Source organism: Salvia hispanica, chromosome 6 (assembly GCF_029641045.1).
Source record: "Salvia hispanica isolate PSC_SH4W2 chromosome 6, Shi_PSC_v1, whole genome shotgun sequence".
Taxonomy (NCBI): Eukaryota; Viridiplantae; Streptophyta; class Magnoliopsida; order Lamiales; family Lamiaceae; genus Salvia; species Salvia hispanica.
In genome coordinates this window covers 1,327,827-1,344,087 of record NC_142697.1, presented here as the reverse complement: position 1 = coordinate 1,344,087, position 16,261 = coordinate 1,327,827, and the positions used below count along the sequence as shown (strand labels likewise).

The 16,261-nt window shown below is 35.1% G+C and overlaps 1 protein-coding gene and 2 pseudogenes across 1 annotated transcript; all 3 read right to left on the bottom strand.

Annotated features, from left to right (window-relative positions):
• Positions 1–3,435: 3,435 nt before the first annotated feature.
• LOC125205083 (putative late blight resistance protein homolog R1A-10) lies at positions 3,436–6,373 on the bottom strand (annotated as a pseudogene).
• Positions 6,374–8,297: 1,924 nt separating this feature from the next.
• Positions 8,298–11,543, bottom strand: LOC148922996 (putative late blight resistance protein homolog R1A-10; annotated as a pseudogene).
• A 1,257-nt stretch (positions 11,544–12,800) lies between these two features.
• LOC125204414 (putative late blight resistance protein homolog R1A-10) lies at positions 12,801–16,062 on the bottom strand. Its single transcript, XM_089061992.1, has 2 exons — positions 13,257–16,062; positions 12,801–13,165 (listed from the first exon to the last, which is right to left on the bottom strand). The coding sequence occupies exon 1, from the start codon at positions 15,947–15,949 to the stop codon at positions 13,310–13,312; it is 2,640 nt and encodes an 879-aa protein (XP_088918118.1). The 5' UTR covers positions 15,950–16,062; the 3' UTR covers positions 12,801–13,165; positions 13,257–13,309.
• Between the last annotated feature and the right edge of the window lie 199 nt (positions 16,063–16,261).

Below are 16,261 nucleotides of genomic sequence, written 5' to 3'. Positions count from 1 at the left end.
TTTAAAAGTTTGTTATAACTAACTTGACATTAATACCCCTATTGATATTTATTAGAATTAATCCTATAGCCTTATTGACGTTTTTGTTGATCGTATTGATATTTCGTGGTTGATGATCTAGGCCTTTAATTTGAATATCTAATGGCTATTATTGAGTTGTAGTTAGCAATTAAGTATTGAGTTAGCAATATAACACTCCCCCTATATACCAATTGGTGACACTACATATTCATTAATAATATTTAATTTTATTTAATCATTATGAACATTCAGCTTTTATATAATTGTAAATGTTTCACTTTCAAGCATACAATTTATATTATCATTGCAAATGTTTCAAACTTTCAAGAAATTATTGCAATGAATGATTCTTAATGTGATCAAATTAATTCAAAATAATGGCAATCAGCCGTTAGTCGCAATTTTAGTTTTGTAAGAGTCTCGTGACTATTTTTTTTCCCCTATAAATATGATATTTGAAAACTTACTATCCACACATTCTCATTTCTCAAGCTTGGTATTTTTATTCTCATCATCATAAGAAGAAAGGTTCCACACCTTGCTAATTGATCTGGAGCCTTTATTCGGTTATAACAACTCAAGTTTAATATTTTTATTCTAAATTTCTAATCATAGGAAGAAAGGTTGAAAGCACTAAACCATTTCATACCTCGCTCAATGATCTAGAGCCTTTCATAATTTATTCGGTTATTAAAATTCGTTGCATTCATTTTATGAAACTACTGCTCATGAAGTCAAAACCAATATCTATTAGTTTAGAGTGTTGACTGTGTGATTTGTTATTTTGAGGTTCCGTCAATTTTACACGATAGGTTCGGTGATGTACAAAATTTGTTGCATTCATTTTATGAAACTACCGCTCATGAAGTCAAAACCAATGTCTAATCAGTCAAAACCAAAATTTGTTGCATTGATTTAAAACCTGTTTATTTACAGTATAAAATTTTTATATAGAAAATATTTCATGAGATATTATATTTTCGCCTCTAATATACTCCCTCCGAAAAAAGTAAGAAACGAAGGAGAAAAAATGGATAAAATATGAGTTCTATTTTTTAAACGGTAGTACTATTTTTTTTTTTCACATTCTAAAATGACAAAAATATGACTATTCTTTGTGAAAGAATGGAGTAATATTTTTAAATATTTGATAAGTTTGTTTGAGCATTAAATTAGTGTTGTAACAATTATAAATGGAACCTTATTTTATATGTGAACATTTTTTCTTCTCAGAATTTAATCAAATGTTGTTGTTTTAAATGATTCCCACACATGCATTGTGTATCAGAGCTATCCAAATATTTATAATTTGTTAGTCATTTCAATTTTAATACGTTGAAGTTGTATAATTTGTAGTTATTATATACAGTACATATTTTGTTTATAATTGTTATTTTGAATATAATATTATTATTTCTAATTTTGTTTAATTAATTTACAATCTAAAAGTCAATGTGTTAAAAATTCTTAGTCTGTGCATCTAAACTTACTCGTGGACTGGGCGAAGCCTTACTCGAAGGATCATCATAAGCTCGACTCAATAATTGACGTAAATTTTGGTTGTTTAGTTGTGTTGTGTAGGAAATTTTATTTCCTATTTCTTCATGGCCTTTTTGGTTGTGGAAAAAAAAAGAAAATTTTCATTTTTGATCACTTTTAAGGTTATCTTTTTTGATGTTGTTGTAGTTGTAGATTGATCTTTAGCAAGTGTTTGTTTTTCACAAACACGCTGTTTCCCTCAAACTATAGTGTTTATGTAATGCATTCAATGTCACAACTTTCCTCTTCCACCAACCAAACTCACCCCATTAATCTCATCACATTTTTTACATAAAATATAGGGTAATTAGATGTTATATTCCATGTTTATGTACTATTTTAACTGTTGGTTAACTTTTTTTTATTTTTTTTGGCTCGAGCATTTTATAGTATATCATAAAAAACATGAATTCACGATTCCAAAGGTGGGATTGTAACAACGTGGGAAAACAAGTTGGCTCACATCTAGAAAATCTGAAGACTTAAAATTAATTTTATTTTTTCTTCATCAGCTTAAATTGGCAATTGTAGCACTAGGAAAGAAAGACTCCTGGTCATCCATGTTGAAAATAAGGTTTTTGTTGTAGATATTTTCTCTAAGTAAATTATGCCATGGAAAAGTTTTTAGGAATTCATTTGTTTGTCTCTTTGTATGATTTCCTTTGAACTGTATTTAGTTCAATTTCGTAAATGACCCTATAACTGTAAAATTATATAGAAACACAATTTTGCTTGCTTTTTACAGAAGAACATAAGTAACAATAGAAAGAGATTATAGTATTCAAGCAACACAACATAAGTAACAATAGAAAGACTCTTGGTCATCCATGTTGAAAAATAGAGTAAGGTTTTTGTTGTAGATATTATCTCTAAGTAAAGAATCATTTTTGGGGAAGACTTGAAAGCATTTCAAGTAGTTGCATATCTAATTAAGGCCCTTATAGTTTTAGGCCCATTACAAAATAAATTTTGTCATAGAAATGTTTTTAGGAACTCATTTGTTTGTCTCTTTGTATGGTTTCGTTTGAACTTTATTTAGTTCATTTTCGTGAACGCAAGTACTGAGATGCTCTTTACAGAAGCACATAAGTAACAACAGAAAGAGGTAATAATAGTATTCAAGCAACACATGATCAAACTTTATTGTAAGCTTAAACAAACTCTATAGTTCATTCTTCATTTCTTCTAAAATAAGTAGATCGTTTTTCTGCATCTTCTACATGACTTCAACTTCAAAGTTGGCACTTGCCAAGTTCTTCAGTGCTTCATCTTTCCTCCAAACTTTGACTCAAAACATGAAGCTCTAGTTGGTCTCCATATAAATCCTCTTGTTCCTCTACTATCTTTTTAGCCGACTCCACCGCTGAATCACTGCAAAAATGCAATTCAATTGATTTCAACGTTGCTATTTCTCCCACTTCTGATGGGATCTCCTTCAGTTAATAGAAATATTCAAGACAAAGCTTTTGGAGAACTTGAAAGTGGGATTTGTCTGATACAATCCAATCTTCTAGACCTTTTGGAGGCTTGGAATCATCTTTATGTACTATTTTCTCAAAGTAAAGAGTCATCTTTGGGGAAGATTTGAAAGCATTTCAAGAAGTTGCATATCTAATTAAGCTCCTTGTTGTAGATATTTTCTCAAAGTAAATTATGTCATGGAAAAGTTTTTAGGAATTCATTTGTTTGTCTCTTTGTATGGTTTCCTTTGAACTTTATTTAGTTCATTTTCGTAAATGACCCTATAACTGTAATATAATTATATAGAATCGCAAGTACTGAGATGCTAGCTTTTGCTTGCTCTTTACAGAAGCACATAAGTAACAACAGAAAGAGGTTATAGTATTCAAGCAACACAAGATCAAACTCCATTACAAGCTTATGAAAACAAACTCGGTCTTCACGATTTTCTGCATCTTCTACATGAGTTGGAATGGGAAGAGGAACTGAGACCAAACTCTACACTTCGATGCTACGTCAGAAAGTGAAGACGTCAACTTCAAAGTTAGCACTTGCCAAGCTCTTCAGTGCTTCTCTTTTGAAAACTTTAACTCGAACATGAAGGTCCAGTTGGTCTCCATATAAATCCTCTTGTTCCTCTACTATCTTTTTAGCCGACTCCACCGCTGATTCACTGCAAAAGCCCAATTCAATCGATTTCAACGTTGCTATTTCTCCCACTTCTGATGGGATCTCCTTCAGTTGATCGAAAGAATAAAGACGAAGCTTCTGGAGAACTGGAAAGTGGGATTTGTCTGATACAATCCAATCTTCTAGACCATCACAACTGCGCAATTGTAGAAACGTGAGGCTTGGAAATTGGCCTTCAATTGTTTCCCACTTGCCTGTTTTGAAGAAACCATTGAATAGTACAAACTTCTCAAGAAGGGGCAATGAACCGATTTTTGGCATTATGTCTTCTAACACCATATCAGGAGAGGCAATAATAGACAACTTCTTGAGGGAGTGTGGGAACCTAATCCTCTGAAAATATACATCACTTTCAATTCTGGAATTGCAGTCCAAGTTTTCCAACTTACTCAAGCACTGAAGATAGCTGAGAGTTTTCTCCCTCCATTTGTTTCTTATCATAACTTAATTTCAATTTCTTCACATTGGGAATTGTTTTAACCACCTCCTCATTCAAAATCAAATTCTTCACTCCTTTGAGTGTTTGCAGATTCTCCATGATAAAAATTTCATTGTCGCCACTGGGAGGATTCGGGAGAATCAATCCGGAGGATGAGTCAACGAATATTAGGTGACGAAGTTGATGCAATTTCCAAATTTCAATCGGTATAATAAGATGATCCGAACAACTAATAATCAATGTGTATAGATTCCAAAGCTGATCAATCGAAGTAGGGAATTTGGAATTCTCATGAAGGCTAACCGAAAGGTACCGTGAGTTCACCAATTCAAACACATTATCTAGAAAATAATCCCAACAATCTTCATATGCATGGAGTGTCCTCAACAATCTGAGATTTTGAGGCAGTTGAACTTCTCCACCCCCCTCTGCCTTCCACATTCCATGGATGTCATCACATATTATGGAACGAACATGTGACAAAAGTCCCAAGACTTCATTTGTTGACAACCACACAGTTTTAGGTGGAAAAACAACCCGACGTTCACTATTATTGGTCGGAGGACCATCTCTTACGACATGATAAAAACTTTCCCTTTCAACTTCTTTCAAACACAAATCTCTCAACAAATCATGAATTTTACAATAGTAAACATTTCCAATAGACCCCAATAGATCAACTAAAACAAGATTTCTATCAACCAACTCCTTAAAGTACTCATGCGCAATTGTTTCCAAACATTTCCCCCTGCTTGGTTTCAAAAATCCTTCAGAAATCCACAGCTTCTTGAGCATTGACACACGGATACTACGATCTTCCTTAAAAACACCCATATACAAAAAACATGGCTTCAAATAGTTTGGTAGATAGACATAGCTCATCCTCAATGTTTTTAAGCAAAATTCATCATCATTGTTAATAACAATTGAATTCAAATTTTGCTCTATAAACTCCCAATATTGTCTTGTGAACTCAGACTTTGCCAAAAGACCTCCTATTGTAGCAATTGATAAAGGAAGTCCTTTACAATTTACTACAATATTCTTCCCAATTTTCTCCAACACTAGAGGACAACTTTCTTTCCCAAATACAGTTTTGCAAAACAAATCCCAACTATTAGCTTCATCTAAAAAATTCATACCAACTCTATACGACTTATTCAATTGAGAACTCAAGTTTGACAACCTAGTTGTCACTATTATCCGACTCCCATTTCCAATATCAGGAAAGAAAAATCTTATCTTCTCCCACACATCTACACTCCACATATCATCCATTATCACAAGATACCTTCTACCATGTAAAAACTTGTGTAATTTTTCTCCCAATTCTTTCTCACTCAGATCACTACTTGAATCACCACTAGCTTGGAAAAGAACTTCTCTAAGTGTTTCTCTAACATTATAAGTTTGAGAAATTGTAGTCCAAGCACGAATATCAAAATGCTCCTTAACAAGTGCATTCTCAAATAAACTTCGGGCAAGAGTGGTCTTACCAATTCCGCCCATCCCCGTGATGGGGATGATTTGGCGGCTGAGTTGATCTCCGGTGAGCTTATCCAAAACATCAAGAAACACTTCCTCAAAGCCCACCATCACGTTTTCCTTCACAGTAGAAGAAGATGTCAAGGCAGCAACGGACTTCTGCTGCAGATTCGCTTCCACTGCAATCTTCTCCACTTCAATTTTGATCAAATTCAATTTTTCAATCACTTTCTGCAGATCTTGATAAAATCCATGACCCTCAACGATTGGGGATCGTTTGTCAATTCGAACTACAATCTGGGATTCGATAACATCCTCAGCTGCATAAACTGCATCAGCAATGCGACGCTCCAATGGATCAGCTTCACGGCCATCAACAACAACAGGGGAAGTATAAGCATCAAGAAACACCAGCAAGAAGGTAACAATTTGAGTGAGAGACTCAATTTGTTGTTTGTGGATAAAAATGGGAGGGGAAGGATGGTTCTCAAGTGTATCCAAGATATTCATAAGAGAAACCAGAGCTCCATAAGCTGCCATGATTAACTACTCTTTGAATTTTGAATGAATGAAGACGGCCAATATGACACTAATATACAATTGAGAATTGCAATTTTTTTATAGTGACAGATAATATAAAGAACTCAGGTCCAGCATTATCGAGATAATGAGATCTGCATTAGTGCAAGAGAGCTGTGGATATAGGGGGAGGATCCCCTGCTGTGGTGGGAACACAACAGGGGCTGCTGTGCCAACTAAACGGCAGCATTTGGAGTCAATTACTACACCCCTTTCCATTATCTATTTAATTAGTTACGGTACTTACTTTTAGTACACCCCTTTTCATTGTCAAATTTTTTACTCCAGTATGCTTATTTAAATCAATTACACAAGTTGCAACTTTATTCTTCCCAAATAGCTTCAACATATTTTAGGTGGTTTACGTTGGATAATAATTTTCTTCAAATAACGATTAATTAGAACTGTTCATTACAATTTACTATGAATTATTTAATTTATTATTTATAATTTCATAATTTTCTATTCAGTTGCATGATCATTTAAACTTTATGTATTAACTATTAATATTATGATAAATTAATGTAATATTAATAAATTATTATTTAATAGTTTAGAGTTGTACGTGATAGCAATTGGAGGTTACCAAATTCGAAAAGTCATTTATATTAAATTTTATTAATCTAAATCACTTATTGTATTATTCCTTAACTTATTTTTAGTGTAATATTGTTGAGAGTTAATAGCATAAGGTATTTTTTTGGACTTCTTATTGATTTTATAAATTGAAATATAAAATTATAGTAATATTTTAATTTTTCTTAGTTGTCTCACATTGCTAAAAAGAAAAATTAACATGAAAAAAAATACTCCCTCCGTCCGCCATTAGGAGTCCCATTTGTGGGGGCACGGGTTTTAAGAAAAGTTAAGAAAAGTGGGTGGAAAAAAGATAGTGGAATAGGGGTCCCACTTGTATATATTAGTTTTAAATAAAATGTGAGTGGAATGAGTTAGTGGAAGGTGGGACCCTATTACCATTTATGGTAAAAGTGAACCGGGACTCCTATTCGCGGACGGACTAAAATGGAAAAACGGGACTCCTATTCGCGGACAGAGGGAGTATCAAATATGATAAAACGACAATATAGCATTGTCTCTTGATAGAGTGATGTTATTATATTTGGAGTGTTAATTAAAACATGATGTATTAAAAATGATATTATGATTTTTTTTTCATATCATACTTTTTTAATATATAAATATTAGTTCCAATTTCACCATTATGGAACAATGGAGAAAATTGAAATGTTATATTGGATTATTCGAGTTCCAAAATTATGGAAATGGCAAAAAATTCAATGAAAAATTATGATTTAATAATATTTATCCCTAAATTCAAAAATAAAATGAGTTTTCAAATTTGATAAATTTTTAGTCAAAAATATATTAGAATTGTAAAAGCAGTATTCAATATATAGATATTACATTTACATAATACTCGATATAAGTTAAAATAATTTTAAGTGATAAAATTTATTTACTAACAGTTAATATTCAACAAAGTATGATTACTCCTATATAAGTAAAATCAATATTCAATATAGTATTATAAAATAATTATGATTTAACCGCCTGTGTGGGCAATATAGTAGTGCAATATTAACTTAAACCATTGATCACATAAATCATGCAGCAAGTGAAGTTAAGTACAGTAAACCACCTAAAATATGTTGAAGCAGCTATTTGGGAAGAGTAAAGTTGCTAAAGTTAGTAAATGAAAAAGTAAGTACAGTAACGAATTAAATAGATAATGGAAAGAGGTGCAGTAATTGACTCCAAACGCTGCCGTTTAGTTGGCACAACAGCCCCCTGCTGTATTCCCACCACAGCAGGGGATCCTTCCTTCCCCAATTAAAAGTATGATATATTTGCATTAGTGCAAGATCTGAATGATGGGCTTGGATCCCATCAATCAGCCCATTCCTTCTTGTGAGTTTAATCGAAAAATACTCTATAAAAATACTCTATAAAAACAATAATAAAAATAGAAGCTCAGCATGCTTCCTTTTTGTGAGTTGTGATAGACATTAAAGGGAAGATCTTTTTCTTATAAATCATGTTACTAAAAGAAAACTTTAGTTCATTATTCTAATGAGCTAGCTCGGTGTTCTTGTCTTTCGGCTTGAGTTGGAAAGGGAAGAGGAAGTGAGGCCTTCGATGCTATTACACAAACATTAACTTCAAATTTGGAGCTTGCCAAGTTCTTCAGAGCTTTTTCTTTCTTCCGAACTAGAGCTCGGACATGAAGCTCTAGTTCGTCTCCATATAAATCCTCTTGTTCCTCTACTATCCTTTTCGCTGACACCACCGCCAATTCACTGCAATATTCCAAAGAAATGGATTTCAAAGTTGCTATTTCTCAAACTTCTAATGGAATCTCATTTAGTTGGCTTAAATTACGAAGATAAAGCTTTTGAAGAAATGGAAAGTGAGACTTATCCGACACAATCCAATCGTCTAGACCACCACAATCCTCCAATCGTAGAAACATGAGGCTTGCGAATTGACCTTCAACTGTCTCCCACTTGCCTGTTTTAAAGAAGCCATTTTGCAATACAAACTTCTCGAGAAGGGGCAATGAACCGATTTTTTGCAACATGTCTTCCAATTCAGGATCGGGAGAGGCATCGACGAACAAATTTTTGAGGGAGAGTGGCAACCTAATCCTCTGCAAATAGTCATCACATCCATTTCTGGTGGTGCAGTGGAAGTTTTCCATTTTACTTAAACACTGAAGATAATTGAGACAGTTTTCTCCCTCCATTTGTTGCACATTGTATATTAGATGCAATTTCTTCACATTGGGAATTCTTTTAACCACCTCCTCATTCAAAAAACAAATTCGGAACTCCTTTGAGTGTGTGCAAATTCTCCATGATAACAATGCCATTGCCACCACTTGGATGATCAGGGAGAATCAATCCTTTCTCATGAAACTCGAGATGTCGAAGTTGATGCAATTTCCAAATTTCGATTGGTGCAATAAGGTAACGCCAACAATGAGTAATCAACGTGTGAAGATTCCATAGTAGATCAATCGAAGTAGGGAATCTCTTTATGAACTCTAACAGCAAGGTATCGCGAGTTCACCATTTCAAACACGTTGTCGAGGAAATAAGCACCACTCAGAGTATCTTCATCATATGCTTTGAATGTCCTCAACAATCTAAGATGGTGAAGGATTTGAGGCTCATCACGTTTTATGGAACGAGCATGCGACAAAGATTCTAAGAGTTCACTTAATAACACCACTGAAGTTTTTAGAGCAACTCGGCTTGTGCTGTTTAAGCGTGGAGGATCGTTTCTTATGACATGATAAAACCTTTCCTTTTCGACTTCTTCCAAGCACACATTTTAGTACAAATCATGAATTTTACCGTGCTTAACATTTCCAGTAGACCCAAACCTATCAACTAAAATGAGATTCCTATCAACCAACTCCTTAAAGTATTCTTGCGCAATTATATCCAAACTTTTCCCACTCCTGGGTTTTAAAAATCCTTCAGAAATCTATAGCTTTTTGAGCATTGAACCGCGAATACTACGATCTCCCTCAAAATTAGCCATATATAAAAGGCACGTCTTCAAATAATTTGGCAGATAGATATAGCTCATCCACAATATTTTCATGCAATATTCATCATTACTTTTAATAGCAGAATTCAAATCTTGCTCTAAAAAATCCCAATATTCTCTTGTGCGATCAGACTTTGCCAAAAGTCCTCCTATTGTAATACTATTTTACACTTTACTACAATAGCCTTCCCAATATTCTCTAACTCAAGAGGACAACTTTCTTTTTCAAACACAGCCTTACAAAACAAATCCCAACTACTAGCTTCATCTAGAAATTCGATATCAACTCTATAAGATTCTTCAACTGAGAGCTCAAGCTTGATAGCCTAGTTATTATGATTATTCGACTCCCACATTTTTTACTGGAAAGAAAAATCTTATCTTCTCCCACGCCTCTTCACTCCACATATCATCCATTATTACAAGATACCTCTTACCATATAAAAACTTGTACAACTTTTCTCTCAATTGATTTTCACTTAGATCACTGAGTTTTTCATTCTCATTCCTATCGCACGAGTGCCTAATTGCTTGAATATAAACTCCTCTAAGTGTTTCTCTAACACTGAAGTTTGAGAAATTGTAGTCCAAGTACGAATATCAAAATGCTCCTTAACAACTGCATTGTTAAATAGATTTCTGGCTAGAGTGGTTTTACCAATTCCGCTCATCCAATTGTGATTATTTGGCGGCTGAGTTGGTCTAAAAATTTTCTGCATTATAATCGTGTTGTGTATAGAGTCTAAAAGGTTTGGGCTGCTGTTCAATTATATTTAGGCCCATTTGAATCCTATCTTGGCTAGGCTTAGATTTCATTATTTTTGCCTATACATAGGTATGCACTTTCATTAAATAATGTATCCAAAAATATAGTGAAAATCCCAAGTTTGACATCGGCTGTTATTTTCCTTGGTGATGAAGCTCTTGTCGTCGAAGGCAGCTGTTGGGTCTTGGTGGTGCACACCCAAACTCCACATTAGTATGATATTGTCCACTTTGACCTATGATAAGTTGCATGTCCCGGGGGAAAGACCTCAGCCACCTTATCAGCTGTGGTAAGGGTGGTAGGTGGCTGGAGGCACGAAGTCCTTTTAAACTAATGGGTGTCAGCCCCTCTGGTGTCTAAAGGCAACCTGGTGGTTCCCAAAATGCTTGTGGACTTAGTCCTTTGGTGCTGAGGGATCTGCCTTGTAGGTTATGATGAAAATGCCTTAGCCTGTAACACTTGATTGGTTTCCCAGAATAAAGTCCAAGGTGGAGTATGTTGGATTTATTGGGTGGACTTTTATTTGGGCTGTGTTATTATGTTAGTCCGGATGTGATTAATTGGGCTGAGCCCAATTACAAGTCCCCTTGCACCAGATGCTGCCACGTGCCCCCTCACATGGATCCTGCTCCACAGCCGTTGGATTTAGGGTTGTGTTTGTTATTGAGAAAAGGCTATGCGCCGTTCTCATTCACTCTCTAATCTCTCTCTCTCTACACTCGATTTAGTGTATTCTCTCTTCTCTCTCTTCTTCTCCGATGAGTTTCCGGCCATCTCTTGGTGATCTCTCACGGTTCTTTGAGTGGTAGATCTTTTGTGAGTGCTGGTGTGAGGCAATCTCTTCGATTGCTTGTTGCTGGAGAAGAATTAGGGTTTGTGAGACTCGGAGGCTCTGTGCTGAGATTTGTTCGGTGGAACCTGATCTGGTGTGAGGGGACTTTCTGGTGGAGGTATTGGTGGTCCGAGGGTTAATTCTAACCAATCCATCTGTGCTCTCTTGGATCTTGTTCTGGTAGAATAGATCAGTGTTGTTGTGGCGGGTTATGAGCCAAGAATCTTTGATCTATTGTCATTCTCATTGTTCTTAGTTAGTAATCTGTGTTTAGATCCGAGAGGATCCTTCTTGTTATTACTAACTGTTTTGTTAAGTGAGCAGATTATGGAGCTAGCAAGGATAATAGCTTAATCTATTCAAGATCTTGTAATAGCTAGGGTTCCTAGTTTCTTGTACTTAATCTATAATACTTTGGTTCGAGTTGTAATATCAGCCGCGTGGGTGAGAGTTTGGCTGAGCTCTCTTGTACAAGAACAAAGAGGTCTCGGTAATTAGTGAATCTAGACTAATCTGATCCCTACGACGGCCATAGATTTGAGTAGGAAACCATATTTTAAAGTGTTATTTTTATTTGTGCATATATTAGAAACTTGAGCATATTTACATTAATATATCTCCTCGATTTGAATAATGGGCCTGCTTTTCAACAACTCAACATACTCCTGTTTTGTTGGGAGGTATTTGGGCCTTTCATTGGCCCATTATAGTTTCCTACGTCAAATGGGTTACAAGTCGGATTTGGCGTTAACTAAATTTAATTATATTTGCTATACAAATTAGGGTTACTAAATCACTTGCTTTATTATTATTTATATATATTAACACTCATTATAGTGTTTGATTTTGGCCATCGAAAGCTGTTGGAAAATTGTCTGTGAATTACTCTCGGAAAATTCTTTGTGAAAATTTGAATCCTTGCTCACGTCAAAATTCATTGCTTCAAAATTTTATATGGTTTTATCCAAATTATTTAGAGATCAAAATTCAGTCCTAATCTATTTATTAATAGACATAATTATTTTAAAATTAATTACCACGAGAAATATAAAAAATCCCTCAATTCATGTTATCTACATGCATAAGTTACACTTACACGTGAAATACTAAATTAACTTGGAAGGAATGATCACGTGAAATACTAAATAGACTTGAAAAAGAATCAATTACATAAATTTTCTCAATTTCACCACACGTGCATTTTATTACTCATCACGAATGTAGCACACACAATATTTTGAGAACGGATCACCAAAATTAAGTGCAACGTTATATTTTATGAAAAAAACTCAACTTATAACACCATATATGGATTTATAGAGGTGATATATAGCATATCAAATTTTGCACTCACACCTAATAAGAGACATAAATTGTTATATAAGCTGATAAACACGGATTGAAAAGAATGCGACAAGCAATGCAGGAACACGAAAGAATTACTTGGTTCGAACATAAGACCTACATCCACGGATAAAGGATGATGTGGTTCTTATTCACTCTCAAACGATCGATCACAAATTACAACCAATCGAACTACAAGCAGAAACAAGATGAGCTCATAACCGTGTGATGAATCATGTCTTTCTCTCTTATCTAGCTGGCGAAGATGGTGATACAACTATAACAAGAAAGAATATACATACAACCCTGCACACGATAACTGCTTCAACTAAATCGAATAATCCACCGATCTGAAAACAACTTTCTTGACCGCTGCAAAGTAGTTGTAACAGCTTTGTATGTATCTCTCTTCAATCCTTCCCTTTAGTTCAGTCTCCACAGCCACAATATCAACATAAAGAATTAATCAGATAAGAAGTTGCAGAATAAAAATCTGTAGCATTAATTAAGGTCGTAATGTTTACTTGTTGTAGGCGGATTGCGATGCAATACTTTTCAATAAATCTTCGATCATACTCTAAAACCTATCCACTTTCACTTCAAAGTTGGCACTTGCCAAGCTCTTCAGTGCTTCTTGTTTCTTTGAGACTACAACTTGAACATGAAGGTCTAGTTGGTCACCATATAAATCCTCTTGTTCCTCTACTATCTTTTTAGCCGACTCCAACGCTGATTCACTGCAATAACGCAATTCAATTGATTTCAACGTTGCTATTTCTCCCACTTCTGATGGGATCTCCTTCAGTTGATCGAAAGAATCAAGACGAAGCTTCTGGAGAACTGGAAAGTGGGATTTGTCTGATACAATCCAATCTTCTAGACCTTTACAATTGTGCAATAGTAGAAACATGAGGCTTGGAAATTGGCCTTCAATTGTTTCCCACTTGCCTGTTTTGAAGACACCGTGTAATAGAACAAACTTCTTAAGAAGGGGCAGTGAACCGATTTTTGGCATTATGTCTTCCAACACCATATCAGAAGAGGCAATAATAAACAACTTCTTGAGGGAGTGTGGGAACCTAATCCTCTGAAAATATTCATCACTTTCATTTGTGGAATTGCAGACCAAGTTTTCCAATTTACTCAAACACTGAAGATAGCTGAGACAGTTTTCTCCCTCCATTTGTTTCTTATCATAACTTAACTGCAATTTCTTCACATTGGGAATTCTCTTAACCACCTCCTCATTCAAAATCAAATTCTTCACTCCTTTGAGTGTTTGCAGATTCTCCATGATAACAAATTCATTGTCGCCACTCGGAGGATTCGGGAGAATCAATCCTAAGGATGAATCTTCATCGAATATGAGGTGTCGAAGTTGATGCAATTTCCAAATTTCAATCGGGATAATAAGACGATCCGAACACCTAATAATCAATGTGTATAGATTCCAAAGCAGATCAATCGAAGTAGGGAATTTGGAATTCACATGAAGGTTAACCAAAAGGTACCGTGAGTTCACCAATTCAAACACATTATCTAGCAAATAATCCCCACCCGCAGTTTCTTCTTCATATACATGGAGTGTCCTCAACAATCTAAGGTTGTGAGGCAGTTGAACTTCTTTCCACAATCTACGGATGTCATCACATATTATGGAACGAACATGTGACAAATATCCCAAGATTTCATTTGTTAACAACCGTGCTGTTTTACCCAAAAAAACAACACGACGTTCGCTATTATTGGCCGGAGGCTCATCTCTTACGACATGATAAAAACATTCCTTTTCGACTTCTTTCAAACACAAATCTCTCAACAAATCATGAATTTTACAATAGTAAACATTTCCAATAGACCCCAATAGATCAACTAAAATGAGATTTCTATCAACCAACTCCTTAAAGTACTCATGCGCAACTGTTTCCAAACATTTCCCATTACTTGGTTTCAAAAATCCCTCAGAAATCCACAGCTTCTTGAGCATTGACACACGGATCCTACGATCTTCCTCAAAAATACCCATATACAAAAAACATGGCTTCAAATAGTTTGGCAGATAGACATAGCTCATCCTCAATGTTTTTAAGCAAAATTCATCATTATTGTTAATAACAATTGAGTTTAAATTATGCTCTATAAGCTCCCAATATTCTCTTGTGAACTCAGACTTCGCCAAAAGACCTCCTATCGTAGCAATTGATAAAGGAAGCCCTTTACAATTCGCTACAATATTCTTCCCAATTTTCTCCAATTCAAGAGGACAACTTTCTTTCCCAAATACAGTTTTGCAAAACAAATCCCAACTATTAGCTTCACCTAAAAAATTCATACCAACTCTATAAGACCCATTCAAGTGAGAACTCAAGTTTGACAGCCTAGTTGTCACGATGATTCGGCTCCCATTTCCATTATCATGAAAGAAAAATTTGATCTTATCCCACACCTCTATACTCCACATATCATCCAATATTATGAGATACCTTCTACCGTATAAATACTTGTATAATTTATCTCCCAATTCATCCCCACTTAGATCACTACTTGAATCACCACTAGCTTGGAAAAGAACTTCTCTAAGTGTTTCTCTAACATTATAAGTTTGAGAAATTGTAGTCCAAGCACGAATATCAAAATGCTCCTTAACAAGTGCATTCTCAAATAAACTTCGGGCAAGAGTGGTCTTACCAATTCCGCCCATCCCCGTGATAGGGATGATTTGGCGGCTGAGTTGATCTCCGGTGAGCTTATCCAAAACTTCAAGAAACACTTCCTCAAAGCCCACCATCACGTTATCCTTCACAGAGGAAGAAGACGTCAACGCAGCAACGGGCTTCTGCTGCAGATTAGCTTCCACTGCAATCTTCTCCACTTCAATTTTGATCAAATTCATTTCTTCAATCACTTTCTGCAGATCTTGATAGAAGTCATGACCCTCAACAATTGGGGATCGTTTGTCAATTTGAACCACAATCTGGGATTCGATAACATCCTCAGCTGCATAAACTGCATCTGCAATGCGACGCTCCAATGGATCAGCTTCACGGCCATCAATAACAACAGGGGAAGTATAAGCATCAAGAAACTCCAGCAAGAAGGTAACATTTTGGGTGAGAGATTCAATTTGTTGTTTGTGGATAAAAATGGGAGGGGAAGGATGGTTCTTAAGTGTATCTAAGATATTCATAAGAGAAACCAGAGCTCCATAAGCTGCCATGATTAACTGCTCTTTGAATTTTGAATGAATGAAGACAGGCCAATATGATTAATTTTACAATTGAGAATTGCAATTTCTTATAGTGGACGATAATATAAAGAACTCAGGTGCAGCATTATCGAGATAATGAGATCTGCATTAGTGCAAGACAGCTGTTGATATAGTAATATAAAAAGTCTGATATAATAATAATCATATAATTGTCTACTTGATCTGAATGATGGGCTTGGATTCCATCAATCAGTCCATTCCTTTTTTCATATAGGGTGGGCTTCGAGCCATTTTAAAATGAGCCTAACCCATTCAACAACA